The 15059-nt window shown below is 40.2% G+C and overlaps 1 protein-coding gene across 1 annotated transcript in view; it reads right to left on the bottom strand.

The window, feature by feature from the left end:
- Positions 1 to 15059, bottom strand: part of LOC128643361 (gastrula zinc finger protein XlCGF66.1-like) — a 93637-nt gene that overhangs the window by 11527 nt on the left and 67051 nt on the right. Inside the window, exon 7 of the mRNA XM_053696292.1 lies at positions 9433 to 9519. Within this exon, the coding sequence (XP_053552267.1) occupies positions 9476 to 9519 (44 nt within the window). The 3' untranslated portion in view covers positions 9433 to 9475. The remainder of the gene's footprint in view (positions 1 to 9432; positions 9520 to 15059) is intronic.

A 15059-nucleotide genomic window follows, 5' to 3' on the forward strand; every position in this document is an offset into this window, starting at 1 on the left:
AAATAATCAAAAAAACAAAATAATGTCTTTTATGACAAAAAAAAACAAACAACTCAAAATATAGGCACCATTATCAAACAAACAACTGCCTGAAGAACCTTTCTACCAAAAGCTGCTTCTGATGATGCAAAAACATCAGAATGGTACAATTTAGTAAAAGGTATGCAGAGAAGACCAAGTGGCCTCATTACAAATTTGATCATCTGAATCCTCAGTCTTGAAAGCCCAAGATGTGGCAACTGACCTAGTTGAATGAGCTGTAATTTTCTGAGGTGGAGACTAATCCACCTCTAAATATGCTTTGTGAATCAAAAGTTTTAACCAAAAGGCTAAAGAAATGGCAGAGGCCTTCTGGCCCTTCTTAGAACCAGAAAACAATAGTAGTAGCATTAACATAATATTTCAATGCTCTAACAACATCCAAAGATTGCAAAGTCTTTTCAGAAGCATTTTTCAGATTATGACACAAGGAAGGAACGATAATTTCCCTAATTATGTTGTGAGAGTTAACAACCTTAGGTAAAAATTTGAATGAAGTCCAGCAAAATAGCCTTATCTGGATGGAAAATTAGAAAATGAGACTCACAAAAAACTCTTCTAGCAGAAGAGATAGCCAAAAGAAACAACACTTTCCAAGAAAGTAGTTTAATGTCCAAATAATGCATAGGCTGAAAAGGAGGAGCCTGCAACATTTCAAGTACTAAATTGAGACTCCAGGAAGGAGAAATAGGTTTAATTTGAATTAAAGCCTGAGCAAAACAATGAATATCTGGTAGATGAGCAATTTTCTGTGAACATTACAGAAAGAGCAGAGATTAGTTCTTTCAAAGTACTGGCAGACAAAACTTTATCCAAACCATCCGGAGAAAAAAAAAATGAAGAATCCCAGTAGTAACACCATGAAATATAAGATTTCCAAACTTTGTGATAGATCTTTCTTGAAACAGGCTTGCAGGCCTGAATCATGGTGTCATCATCGAGTCAGAGAATCCTCTATAACTCCATTCTATTAAGTTTAGAGACTTTAAAACTGGATGGAAAAAGGGACCTTGAGACAGAAGGTCTGGTCTTAGAGGAAGTGGCCCCGGCGGGCAACTGGACATTCGAACTAGACCTGCATACCAAATCCTGTGTGGCCACGCAGGGGTTATCAGGATTACAGAGGACCGTTTCATTTTTATTTTGGAAACCACTCTGCAAAGCAGGACCAGAGTGGGGGAATATATAAGCAGACTGGTAAGACCAGGGCACTGCTAGGGCATCCAACACCTCCGCCTGAGGATCCCTGGACCTTACAAGGTACCTGGGAAGATTCTTGTTCAAACGAGAGGCCACCAGATTTATTTCTGGTAGGCCTCATATTTGTACAATACGATAGAACACATCTCGTTGGAGAGACCACTCTCCCGGATGTAGGGACTGATGACTGAAGTAATTTGCCTCCCAGTTGTCTACACCTGGGATGTGAAACGCAGTAATGAAGCAAGAACTGGTTTCTGCCCTTTGAGATATCTCCATCATGGCTAGTAAACTTTGCATTCCCCCTTGATGATTGACAAAGGCCACTGTCGTTATATTGTCTGTCTGAAAACAAAGATAGAGGTCTTTCTTCAATAGAGGACAGGCCTTAAAAAGAGCACAGAGTTCAAAGATATCGATAGGTTATCTCGCCTCTTGAGAATTCCAAACTCCTTATGCTGTTAGAGACCCCCAGACAGCTCCCCAACCTGTGAGACTTGCATCTGTGGTGATCACAGACCAGGTAGGATGAGCAAAGGAAGTCCCCTGAAGAATGAAGTGGTGATTTAACCACCAAGTCAGAGAAAGGTGCATATTGGGATCTAAGAATATCAGTTGTGATATAGGAGTATAATCCTTGCACCACTGGCGTAGCACACAAAGTTGGAGATGTCTCATATGAAAATAAGCAAAGGGGATCGCGCCCAATGCTGCAATTATGAGACCTAGTACTTCCATACACATAGCCACTGAAGGGAACGAAAGAGACTGAAGGTTTAGACAAGCTGAAACCAATTTTATTTGTCTCTTTTATGTTAAGGAAAGAGTCATGGACACTGAATCTATCTGGAAACCTAAAAATGTTACTTTAGTTTGAGGTATCAAGGAACTCATTGGTAAATTGATCCTCCAACCATGTCTTCGAAGAAACAATAGTTGATTCATGTGAGATTCTGCTAAAGGAAAAGATTAAGCTAGTACCAAGATATCGTCCAAATAAGTAAACACAGCAATACCCTGCACCCTGATTACAGATCGAAGGGCACCTAGAACCTTTGAAAATATTCTTGGAGCTGTTGCTAGGTCAAATGGAAGAGCAATAAACTGGTAAAAAAGAACCTCAGAAACTGATAATGATCTGGGTGGATTGGGATGTGAAGGTAAGCATCCTGTTAGTCTATTGTGGACATAAAGTGACCTTGCTGAACAAAAGGCAGAATAGTCGGAATAGTTTCCATTTTGAAAGCTGGAATTCTTACAAACATGTTTAGAGTTTTCAGATCCAGAATTGGTTCTGAAAGAATATTCATTTTTTTGGCACAATGAAGAGATTTGAATAAAAACCTATCCCTTGTTCCTGTAAAAGGTACTGGAATAATTACTCCCATATTTTCCATGTCCAAAACAGACTTCAGAAAAGCTTGGGCCTTTATAGGATGCTTTGGAATATGGGTGAGAAAAAAAAATCTCCCTATGGGAGGTCAAATTGAATCCAATTCAATATCCCAGAGAAACAATGTTCTGAATCCAGGAATTTTGGACAGATTCTAACCAAAATTCTTGAAAAAGCTTTAATCTGCCCCCCACCAGAAATAGTAGATTGGGGGCCGCACCTTCATGAGGTCCTAGAGGCTGGATTAGGTTTCTTATTAATGCTTGGACTTATTCCAAGAAGAAGGGGGTCTCCAGGCTAAGCCAGGGGTTTTAAGGGGGGCAGTTTTTTGTTCTCTGTTCTGATGAAAGGAACAAAAACAGTTGGGAGCCTTACATTTCCCCTTAGACTATTTTTGTATTGAGGAAGGAACACTCCCTTACCTCCAGTAATAGTAGAAATAATACAATCCAGTTGAGATCCAAATATAAACTTTCCTTGAAAAAAACATAATTTATGCTTACCTGATAAATTTATTTCTCTTGTGATGTATCGAGTCCACGGATTCATCCTTACTTGTGGGATATTCCCCTCCCCTACAGGAAGTGGCAAAGAGAGCACCCACAGCAGAGCTGCCTATATAGCTCCCCCCTTAACTCCACCCCCCAGTCATTCGACTGAAGGCTAGGAAGAAAAAGGAGAAACCATAGGGTGCAGAGGTGACTGAAAGTTTAAAAATAAAAATATATATGTCTGTCTTAAAAAACAGGGCGGGCCGTGGACTCGATACATCACAAGAGAAATAAATTTAACAGGTAAGCATAAATTATGTTTTTTCTTGTAAGATGTATCGAGTCCACAGATTCATCCTTACTTGTGGGATACCAATACCAAAGCTTTAGGACACGGATGAAGGGAGGGACAAGACAGGGATCTTAAACGGAAGGCACCACTGCTTGTAGAACCTTTCTCCCAAAAATAGCCTCCGAAGAAGCAAAAGTATCGAATTTGGAAAATTTGGAAAAAGTATGAAGCGAAGACCAAGTCACCGCCTTACAAATCTGTTTAACAGAAGCCTCATTTTTAAAAGCCCATGTGGAAGCCACAGCTCTAGTAGAATGAGCAGTAGAGGAGGCTGCCATCCAGCAGTCTCATAGGCTAAACGGATGATGCTTTTCAGCCAAAAGGAAAGAGAGGTAGCCGTAGCCCTTTGACCTCTCTGCTTACCAGAATAAACAACAAACAAAGAAGATGTTTGACGGAAATCTTTAGTTGCTTGTAAGTAGAATGTTAAAGCACGAACCACATCAAGATTGTGTAACAGACGTTCCTTCTTAGATGAAGGATTAGGACACAAAGAAGGAACCACAATCTCTTGATTGACATTCTTATTAGAAACAACCTTAGGAAGAAACCCAGGTTTGGTACGTAAAACCACCTTATCTGCATGGAAAACAAGGTAAGGGGAATCACATTGTAAAGCAGATAGCTCAGAAACTCTTCGAGCTGAAGAGATAGCTACTAAAAACAAAACTTTCCAAGATAAAAGCTTAATATCTATGGAATGCATAGGTTCAAACAGATCCCCTTGAAGAACATTAAGAACTAAGTTTAGGCTCCATGGCGGAGTAATAGGTTTAAATACAGGCTTGATTCTGACCAAAGCCTGACTAAATGCTTTAACGTCTGGGACATCTGCCAGACATTTGTGAAGTAGAATAGACAAAGCAGATATTTGACCCTTAAGAGAACTAGCAGATAATCCCTTCTCCAAACCATCTTGGAGAAAAGACAATATTCTAGGAATCCTAATCTTACTCCATGAGTAACCTTTGGATTCACACCAATAAAGATATTTGCGCCAAATCTTATGATAAATCTTCCTGGTGACAGGCTTTCTAGCCTGAATCAGGGTATCAATGACCGATTCAGAGAAACCACGCTTTGACAAAATCATGCGTTCAATCTCCAAGCAGTCAGACGCAGAGAAATTAGATTTGGATGCGTGAACGGGCCTTGAATTAGAAGGTCCCGCCTCATTGGCAGAGTCCACGGTGGAACCAAGGACATGTCCACTAGGTCTGCATACCAAGTCCTGTGTGGCCACGCAGGAGCTATCAGAATTACAGAAGCTCTCTCCTGCTTGATTCTGGCAACCAGACGTGGAAGGAGAGGAAACGGTGGAAATACATAAGCCAGATTGAAGGACCAAGGCACTGCTAGAGCATCTATCAGTACCGCCTTGGGATCCCGGGACCTGGACCCGTAACGAGGAAGTTTGGCATTCTGACGAGACGCCATCAGATCCAATTCTGGAGTGCCCCATAGCTGAATCAGCTGGGCGAATACCTCCGGATGGAGTTCCCACTCCCCCGGATGAAGAGTCCGACGACTTAGAAAATCCGCGTCCCAGTTCTCTACTCCTGGGATGTGGATTGCTGAGGGATGACAAGAGTGATCCTCTGCCCACCGAATTATTTTGGTTACCTCCACCATCGCTAAAGAACTCCTTGTCCCTCCCTGATGATTGATATAAGCTACAGTCGTGATGTTGTCCGACTGAAACCTGATGAATTTGGCCGCAGCAAGCTGAGGCCACGCCTGAAGCGCATTGAAAATCGCTCTCAGTTCTAAAATGTTTATCGGGAGGAGAGCTTCCTCCAGAGACCATAAGCCCTGTGCTTTCAGGGAGTTCCAGACTGCGCCCCAGCCTAACAGGCTGGCATCTGTCGTTACAATGAGCCACTCTGGCCTGCGGAAGCACATTCCCTGAGACAGGTGGTCCTGAGACAACCACCAGAGAAGAGAATCTCTGGTCTCCTGGTCCATATGCAGTTGAGGAGATAAGTCTGCATAATCCCCATTCCACTGTTTGAGCATGCATGGTTGCAGTGGTCTGAGGTGTAGACGGGCAAAAAAGGAGCCGTGGCCAACCCGAAGGGAAGGGCCACAAACTGGTAATGCCTGTCGAGAAAGGTGAATCTGAGAAATTGATGATGATCTCTGTGAATAGGGATGTGTAGATTTGCATTCTTTAAGTCCACGGTAGTCATATATTGACCCTCCTGGATCAGAGGCAGAATAGTCAGAATAGTCTCCATCTTGAATGATGGAACTTTGAGAAACTTGTTTAGAATTTTGAGATCCAAGATTGGTCTGAAAGTTCCCTCTTTCTTGGGAACCACAAACAGGTTTGAATAAAACCCTAGCCCCTGTTCCTCCTTTGGACTTGGCAAATCACCCCCATGGTAAGTAGGTCTTCTACACAGCGTAAGAACACCTGTCTCTTTGTCTGGTTTACAGACAATCGAGAAATATGAAATCTCCGCCTTGGAAGGGAGCCCTTGAATTCCAGAAGATATCCCTGGGACACAATTTCTAAAGCCCAGGGATCCTGAACATCTCTCGCCCAAGCCTGAGGGAAGAGAGAAAGTCTGCCCCCTATTAGATCTGGTCCCGGATCGGGGGCTACCCCTTCATGATGTTTTAGAGGCAGCTGCAGGCTTCTTGGCATGTTTACCCTTGTTCCAAGCCTGGTTAGGTCTACAGACTGACTTGGATTGGGCAAAATTCCCCTCTTGCTTTGTAGCAGAGGAAGCTGAAGCGGGACCACTCTTAAAGCTCCGAAAGGAACTAAAATTATTTTGTTTGGCCCTCATCTTATTTGATCTATCCTGAGGGAGGGCATGACCTTTCCCTCCAGTGATGTCTGAAATAATCTCCTTCAGTTCAGGCCCGAATAGGGTCTTACCCTTGAAAGGAATGTTCAAAAGTTTAGATTTAGATGACACATCAGCAGACCAGGACTTAAGCCATAACACCCTGCATGCTAAAATGGCAAAACCTGAATTCTTTGCCGCTAATTTAGGCAGTTGAAAAGCAGCATCTGTAATAAAAGAATTAGCCAACTTAAGTGCCTTAATTCGGTCCATAATTTCCTCTAATGGAGTCTCCATTTGAAGAGCCTCTTCTAGAGCCTCAAACCAGAATGCAGCTGCAGTCGTTACAGGAACAATGCAGGCAATAGGTTGGAGAGTAAAACCTTGATGAACAAAAGTTTTCTTCAGGAGACCCTCTAATTTTTTATCCATAGGATCTTTGAAAGCACAACTGTCCTCGATAGGTATAGTTGTACGCTTAGACAGAGTAGAAATAGCTCCCTCCACCTTAGGGACTGTCTGCCATGAGTCCCTTATGGTATCAGATATGGGAAACATTTTCTTAAAAACAGGAGGGGGAGTGAACAGAATACCTGGTCTATCCCACTCCTTAGCAATAATATTCACAATCCTCTTAGGGACTGGAAAAACATCAGTGTAAACAGGAACCTTTAAGTATCTATCCATTTTACACAATTTCTCTGGGACCACTATAGGGTCACAATCATCTAGAGTTGCTAATACCTCCCTAAGCAATAAGCGGAGGTGTTCAAGCTTAAATTTAAAGGCCATCATATCAGAATCTGTCTGAGGAAGCGTTTTTCCTGAATCAGAAATTTCTCCCTTAGATAACAAATCCCTCGCCCCTTCAGAGCATTGTGAGGGTATATCAGAAACGGCTACTAAAGCGTGAGACTGCTCAGCATTTTTCCTTAACCCAGAGCTGTCCCGCTTTCCTTGTAAACCAGGCAGTTTGGACAAAACCTCAGTGAGGGTTGTATTCATAACTGTGGCCATGTCTTGTAAAGTAAATGAATGTCACGCACTAGAGGTACTTGGCGTCACTTGTGTGGGCGTTACTGGTTGTGACACTTGGGGAGAACTGGATGGCAAACCCTCATTTACTTCTGACTGAGAATCATCTATTGCTCTATTTTTAAGTGCTAATATATGTTCTTTATAATTTATAGACATATCAGTACATTTGGGACACATTCTAAGAGGGGGTTCCACAATGGCATCCAAACATATTGAACAAGGATTTTCCTTGGTATAAGACATGTTAAACAGGCTAGTAATGTAACAAGCAAGCTTGGAAAACACTGTAATCAAAGTAAATAACACTTAGAAATAAAACGGTACTGTGCCTTTAAGAGAAAAAAAGCTGCACAAGTTCTGCAAAACAGTGTAAAAAAGCAGTAAACTTAACAAAATTTTTACAGTATTATCTTACAGCCTTAGTAAATTTGCACAAATATGCAAATAAACAATTAACCTCTTAATGTCAAAACCGGATTGAAAAAACGTCAAAACCGGTAAAAAAGACTTTCAGCACCTTGCCACAGCCCTGCTGTGGCGCCTACCTGCCCTTCAGAATGATTTGTGGGGAAAAAAAACTCCTTTACAGCCCTCAAACACAGCAGGAGCAGTTGGATGAATTTTAAGGAAAAGAAACTGCACAAATGAGGCGCAAAAATAGGCCCCTCCCACCTCAGTCAATGTTTTGAGGCCTATTAAAAAAACACCTGAGTGTCTATTAATTAACCATGTGGGTTAAAAAACCCTAACAAAAGCCACAAAGACCCCTTCAGTCCCTTCAAAAAACGTTATAAATGCATCATTAACTTGAACAAACAAAAAACGTTTTTTTTTTTTAACAGTGTCACCAGTAACAAATGAGCCCTTCAAGCAGGATGAAATTCTTATCCAAGTGTCTGAATGCAGCTTACCCTTTCCCCATGGGGATATTGCCAGCCCTTTCTAGAATAAACACAGTCTTTCTAGAAAAACATAGACTGAACATACCGCATATGCAGCTTAGCCTGCAAACCGTTCCCCCAACTGAAGTTTTCCTGTACTCCTCAGCCCTTGTGAGAACAGAAGTGGATCTTAGTTACAAAATGCTAAGATCATAATCCTCCTTGCAGAAATCTTCATCTCCTTTTCTGCCAAAGAGTAAATAGTACACCGGCACCATTTAAAATAACAAACTTTTGCTTGAGAAATAAAAAACTAACATTTTTGTCACCACACTCGCTCTGCACTTCCTAGTTACTTAGAGTAGGCAAAGAGAATAACTGGGGGGGTGGAGTTAAGGGGGGAGCTATATAGGCAGCTCTGCTGTGGGTGCTCTCTTTGCCACTTCCTGTAGGGGAGGAGAATATCCCACAAGTAAGGATGAATCCGTGGACTCGATACATTTTACAAGAGAAAGAGAGATAGTAATCTGGTCTTAGATACAATATCAGCATTTCACAATTTAAGACATAAAGCTTTTCTGGTAAGAATAGCTAGACCGTTTTAATGTTGATCTTCATGATATCAAACACTGCATTGCAAATAAAATTATTTGCATGTGAAGTAAATTCAGAATGTTGGAACATTCAGGGTTAGAAGATAACTACTGAGCAAGACTGGATAACCAGAAAGTAGAGGCAGCAGCTACGTCAGCAATAAATATGGCTGGTCTAAGAATATAGCCAGTATGTCAATATGCCCTTCTTAGATAAGATTCAAGTTTCCTATCTATAGGTCCTTTAAAAGAAGTACTATCTTTAGAATTAGGAAGAGGATATATTTTTTTAAAACTTTGAAGAATGGTTAAAAGAGGTATCAGGTTTAGACCATTATTTAGCAATTATATCAGAGATAGCATCAGGAATAGGGAAAATCTTGGGGCGATTGACAACAGTTTTATACAATGAATTTAAACCATTACAGGGTTTATCATCAGAAGGTTTAAATTCTTCAATCCCTAAAGTGACTAAAACTTCCTTTAAAAGAGAACAGATATGTTCAATTTAAAATAAAAAGGAGGAATTAATAGTTTATTTGTCTGATGAGGGATCCCTAGAATCAGAGGAATCCTCATCAATAGAAGAAACTTCAGTATTTTGTTGATCAGTACATATATTACTAGTAGAAGGTAATACAAGAACTGACCTTTTTCCGTTTATTTAAAGGTGGTAGTGCAGTCAGGGCCTTCTCAATAAATGTTTTCATTGCTGGGGGTACGCCATCTGCATCCATCTGTAAAGAAGAAACAGTAGGTGCATTTGTTGATAATGAAACATAATTAGATTGATCGGTATTAGATAAAAAATCTAAACATGAGCCACATAAACGAGCTGAAGAAGCTACTTCAGTTATTTTACAATAAGCATACTTGGCTTTGGTAGAAAGATGTTCAGCAGGCTCAATTCCTATTGTAACTACAGGGACAGGATGGTGCTGCTCCATTATGGCAACAATGATGCAAATTATAATTTTCTTTTCTTCTGTACGGGTAGAGTCCACAGCTGCATTCATTACTTTTGGGAATACAGAACCTGGCCACCAGGAGGAGGCAAAGATACCCTAGCCAAAGGCTTAAATACCTCCCCCACTCTCCCAGTGATTCTGCCAAGGGAACAAAGAACAGTAGGAGAAATATCAGGGTGAAAAAAGGTGCCAGAAGAACGAATAAAGAATTTAAGGCCGCCCACAGAAAAAAAACGAGCGGGGAGCTGTGGACTCTCCCTGTACAGAAGAAAAGAAAATTATCAGGCAAGCATAATTTAAGTTTTTCTTCTTAAAACGGGGAAAGTCTACAGCTGCATTCATTACTTTTGGGAAATCAATACCCAAGCTTATAGAGGACACTGAATGCAAACGGGTGATGGCACCACAGCTTGACAACCCAGATACCTGATAAAAAAACACTTCAACAGAAGCAGGAAGAACAAAAACATGGAAAGAGGACAAGGTAACTGCCCATTAATTAGAACCATAAGGATCCCAGTTAGAGATCACTCTAAAATCTGGACTCCACTGAGCACAAAAACCTGAGGAGACAAAAGTCCCACTCTCTAGAAGCACACAAATGAAAACCTCTCCATGAACAATGGCAAGGGAAACAACAAACAAACTCCCACACCACATTCTCCCTAACCGAAAGAAGGGAAGAATCAGATAAGAAGGTCCGAAAGAACCTCCAGAAACAATCCCCGAAGATTCAAGGACAAAAAAGAGAGAGAAGCCCCCAACATAACTCGAAAAAGAGTGGCTGCCAGGCTGCAAGAGGACAAAGTCCCGTAGAGAATATTCTACCGACGGAGGAGAGCAAAGAAAGGAAAAATTCCAGAAAACCTCCTACATGGATCCAAACGAAACCAAAGTAAAGCCTTAACCAGAACCGAAGTCCCAGAAGGACAAAAAGGACAGAACAGGAATGGACTAGTAACATCCGTGTACGGCACAAACGAAAACCACAGGCTTCCATTGGATAAGCAGTCAGACTAAACCTCAAACCATAGTAACTAGCCAACCAAGTAACTAGGAAACTTGCACCAGGACATTCCTTGAAAGAAACAAGAGAAAAAAAAAACTCAGAAAGCATGGCGGACCAACTCCCCCCCCTACTAGAAAATGGTATAAAGGAGGACAAACACCCTGACCAATAAAGAAGAACCAACTACCCGCTAAGGGAAGGTTCCAGAATCAACTGCAAGGCCTCCCAACCTAAGGAAAGATCCATGTCCCAAAGGACGAGATTAAAAATTCCCAACATCGACAAGGCCCACAGATCAGATAACGAATCTCCAGCCACAAGTTCCTAAGGAAAGGAAGCAGGAAAGAGGCACCGACACCCAGAGAGACTAACTCAGGATCCAGGATAACTATCCTCATTACCCTCAGAAGGGAGGGTACACTGCAGACAAGAGAAACCCTCGTTCAACTGAACTCATAGAGTCAGAGGAGGAAAAACTACCTCAGGAGGAGCCAACTCGATAGGCGTATGGTGACATTTTATCACTGGAGTATTCCCCTAGCTGTTATTAAAATCCCTTCCCCCAGGTACACCTTTCTCTCTGAACTAAAGACACTCCCAATGGCCTTTTGAGTGGCATTTGAAAGGCCACTCCCTTTTGAATTGGGGTATAAAATACACCAGAACCTCTCTCTCTCTTTTTTTATCCTGGAAAGATGGATGATGGTGAACACTTTGGGAAATGTGGCTAAGTATATTCCTATTGTTATTTTAGCATTATTGGACAAATTGGGATTGTTGTAGTAGAGTTGCCCTGTATTAATTAAAATTTGGACTGTTTATCTGTAAAATAGATTTATATATATATATATATATACCTGTAAATATTTATCTTATTATTAACATATATTGATTCCTAAATAAACTGTTTGGCAAATAATGGAGACCCTCTCATAGAGTTTATTTCACAATTTATTTGTATTGGTTTAGTGGTATTACCATAGAGATGACTAAATTAGTTATTATATTTAGTAGAAAGTAAAGATATTTTAAATTAATAGATAACCACAAGGCGCAGTAGACCAGATCCTTCTAAATAGAAGGAAAACGAAGAAGCCCAGGAATATTCCAGTAAAGAAATTCCCAGGAAAAACTTCCTCCATCTCTTCCAGAAGAGAGAAAAAGAACTGCTCCAGTAGGAACAAGGAGATTTCCCCAGGACCAGGAAAACAAGCCTACTACTGAATGCCGAAAAGATCAAAGACTAATAAAATCTGGAAAAACAGATTAACCAAATGCCAAGTCAACAAGGACTAGGTTAAAAAAATGGATCCGCAAAACCAGGTGCCGGATCAAAACCAAAAACCTTGCGGGACGACCACAAAGTTACCGGGAAATGAAAGTTGCACAAATGTTGATGCATGCCATACCCCCAGGGGTCTTGAACTCTGATCTCTCATGATGTATCCCAGTGTATCCCAAAAGGCTGCTAAGATAACACCCACAAAGTCGGAAGACAAAGGAAGGACCCAAAAGAGATCAGAACTGCATGAGTGAGAGAATATGACAGTCTCTAAAGATCCAGTCTGGATCAACCCCGGAAAACCTATAAAACTCAAGGAATCAACAAATGAATGAGCATCCTAAAACTCCTATCAGGCAACGGCAAGAGAGAATGCATAACAATCCCCCAGATCCCCAAGTATATAGGATCAAAAGGTGGATACTAAAGATAAATACAGATATCCACAGCGCTGAAAAGACCTATGGCTCCTTAACAGGATGGGTCCCTAGCTGCCCACGAAGTGTAAAATATGTGAAATAATTGTCTGAAGGAGCGCCAACAAGGCAAGGTCCACTCTTAAGAAGAATATTAGATATGCTTATAAAGATTAAAACAGTAATATTTTAATAACATAAATTAAAATAAATCGAGATAGGGGATATATAAAATATCTTAACTACAATCTATTGCATGGATCCATGGCTAAATAAAACAGTAAAATATAAAGGTAAAAGCATGTATGTCACAGAGTTAAGATCTGAGCTAAAACACTGTACACTGGATAGTCTGTGCTAAAAATCAATCTAAACAGAAATATACATACAGGTTCAGATAATAAAAGAAAATTGAATCCAAATACAATATATATATGTGTGATAGACTGTTGTGATCACAGCCCTACTGTGGCTAAGTGCATCCAAAGTGCAAGTGCTATAGTCCTGTGAAAAAGTCCTCCAATGTTGTTAGGTGATGTGAAACTATAATATCCAAATAATGTCCAAAAATTGAATAAAAAAAAAATAAAATAAAAAAAATATGTCAAAAGAAGTGTTACTGTGTGGAATCAAAATCCAAAAAAACTTCCAAAATACATCAAAAAGACAAACGGTGTAAAGAAATCCAAAGTGTTAAACAAATGTGATCCAAAGTGTTAAACAAATGTTGCGTTACCATAAAACTTCCAAAAACATCCAAAAAACTTCCAAATGCAATAAGTGATGATCAGTCAAAAATAGAATAAAAATGATAATAATATAAAAATAAAAATAACAATAGTAGAAAAAGCAAGATGAAAAATAGTGTGAATCTTCAAATCCTCGTGCAAATCCCAGTGGTGTGTGCCAGGCACATAGTATACGTCATCAGAAGCCGCCGTTTGTTGTCAGGCACCACCGCCGGAAATAACTATCACCATGTGTTGCTATCCCAGCACGTATACATCATTAGAGACGCCGTCTGTTGCTAGGAAGCACTTTGCTAGGTGACCACATCTTCCCCTTACTATTGTGACTATCTTTCTCTCACTCTCCCTGTCTGCAGGCAGCACAGCAGGATGTCACATGAGCACTCAGCACACAGGAATGTGGGTGTGTAGCTGCCCCAGAGAGAAGGGATCGTTTTAAGAGGTCTTTAATTTTTTTTCAGTAGTGGCAGCTCAGTCGTGGCAGCTCATATTTAGCTTTGGTTTAAATTGTTAGCCCTACCATAAGAGTTTCCCATATAGTAAAGCTACTAACACCTTGCTCCCCCCACATTCCTGTGTGCTGAGTGCTCATGTGACATCCTGCTGTGCTGCCTGCAGACAGGGAGAGTGAGAGAAAGATAGTCACAATAGTAAGGGGAAGATGTGGTCACCTAGCAAAGTGCTTCCTAGCAACAGACAGCGTCTCTAATGATGTATACGTGCTGGGATAGCAACACATGGTGATAGTTATTTCCGGCGGTGGTGCCTGACAACAAACGGCGGCTTCTGATGACGTATACTATGTGCCTGGCACACACCACTGGGATATTCACGAGGATTTGAAGATTCACACTATTTTTCATCTTGCTTTTTCTACTATTGTTATTTTTATATTATTATCATTTTTATTCTATTTTTGACTGATCATCACTTATTGCATTTGGAAGTTTTTTGGAGGTTTTTAGAAGTTTTATGGTAACGCAACATTTGTTTAACACTTTGGATCACATTTGTTTAACACTTTGGATTTCATTACACTGTTTGTTTTTTTGATGTATTTTGGAAGTTTTTTTGGATTTTGATTCCACACAGTAACACTTCTTTTAACATATTTTATTATTTTTTTATTCAATTTTTGGACATTATTTGGATATTATAGTTTCACATCACCTAACAACATTGGAGGACTTTTTCACAGGACTATAGCACTTGCACTTTGGATGCACTTAGCCACAGTAGGGCTTTGATCACAACAGTCTATCACACATATATATATTGTATTTGGATTCAATTTTCTTTTATTATCTGAACCTGTATGTATATTTCTGTTTAGTAATATTGTCATTTAGATTGATTTTTAGCACAGACTATCCATTGTACAGTGTTTTAGCTCAGATCTTAACTCTGTGACATACATGCTTTTACCTTTATATTTTACTGTTTTATTTAGCCATGGATCCATGCAATAGATTGTAGTTAAGATATTTTATATATCCCCTATCTCGATTTATTTTAATTTATGTTATTAAAATATTACTGTTTTAATCTTTATAAGCATATCTAATATTCTTCTTAAGAGTGGACCTTGCCTTGTTGGTGCTCCTTCAGACAATTATTTCAAAAGGTGGATACTGCAAGGAAAAAAATGGTCCCTAAAAACCATGACGCCTTAACCAGATGACCGAAAATCCTTCCCCAAAGGCAAGGGGAAGTGAGAAGTACAGCAATCCTCAAAAAAGAGGAGGGAAACACTTGCAAAAGAGATCTGAAGATCGGACAATTTAATCCACGATTACCAATAGGGGGAATAATCGCCCCTACACCAGGTACTGGAGATCTCCATGCTGTCATCT

Source organism: Bombina bombina, unplaced genomic scaffold (genome assembly GCF_027579735.1).
Source record: "Bombina bombina isolate aBomBom1 unplaced genomic scaffold, aBomBom1.pri scaffold_543, whole genome shotgun sequence".
Lineage (NCBI taxonomy): Eukaryota > Metazoa > Chordata > Amphibia > Anura > Bombinatoridae > Bombina > Bombina bombina.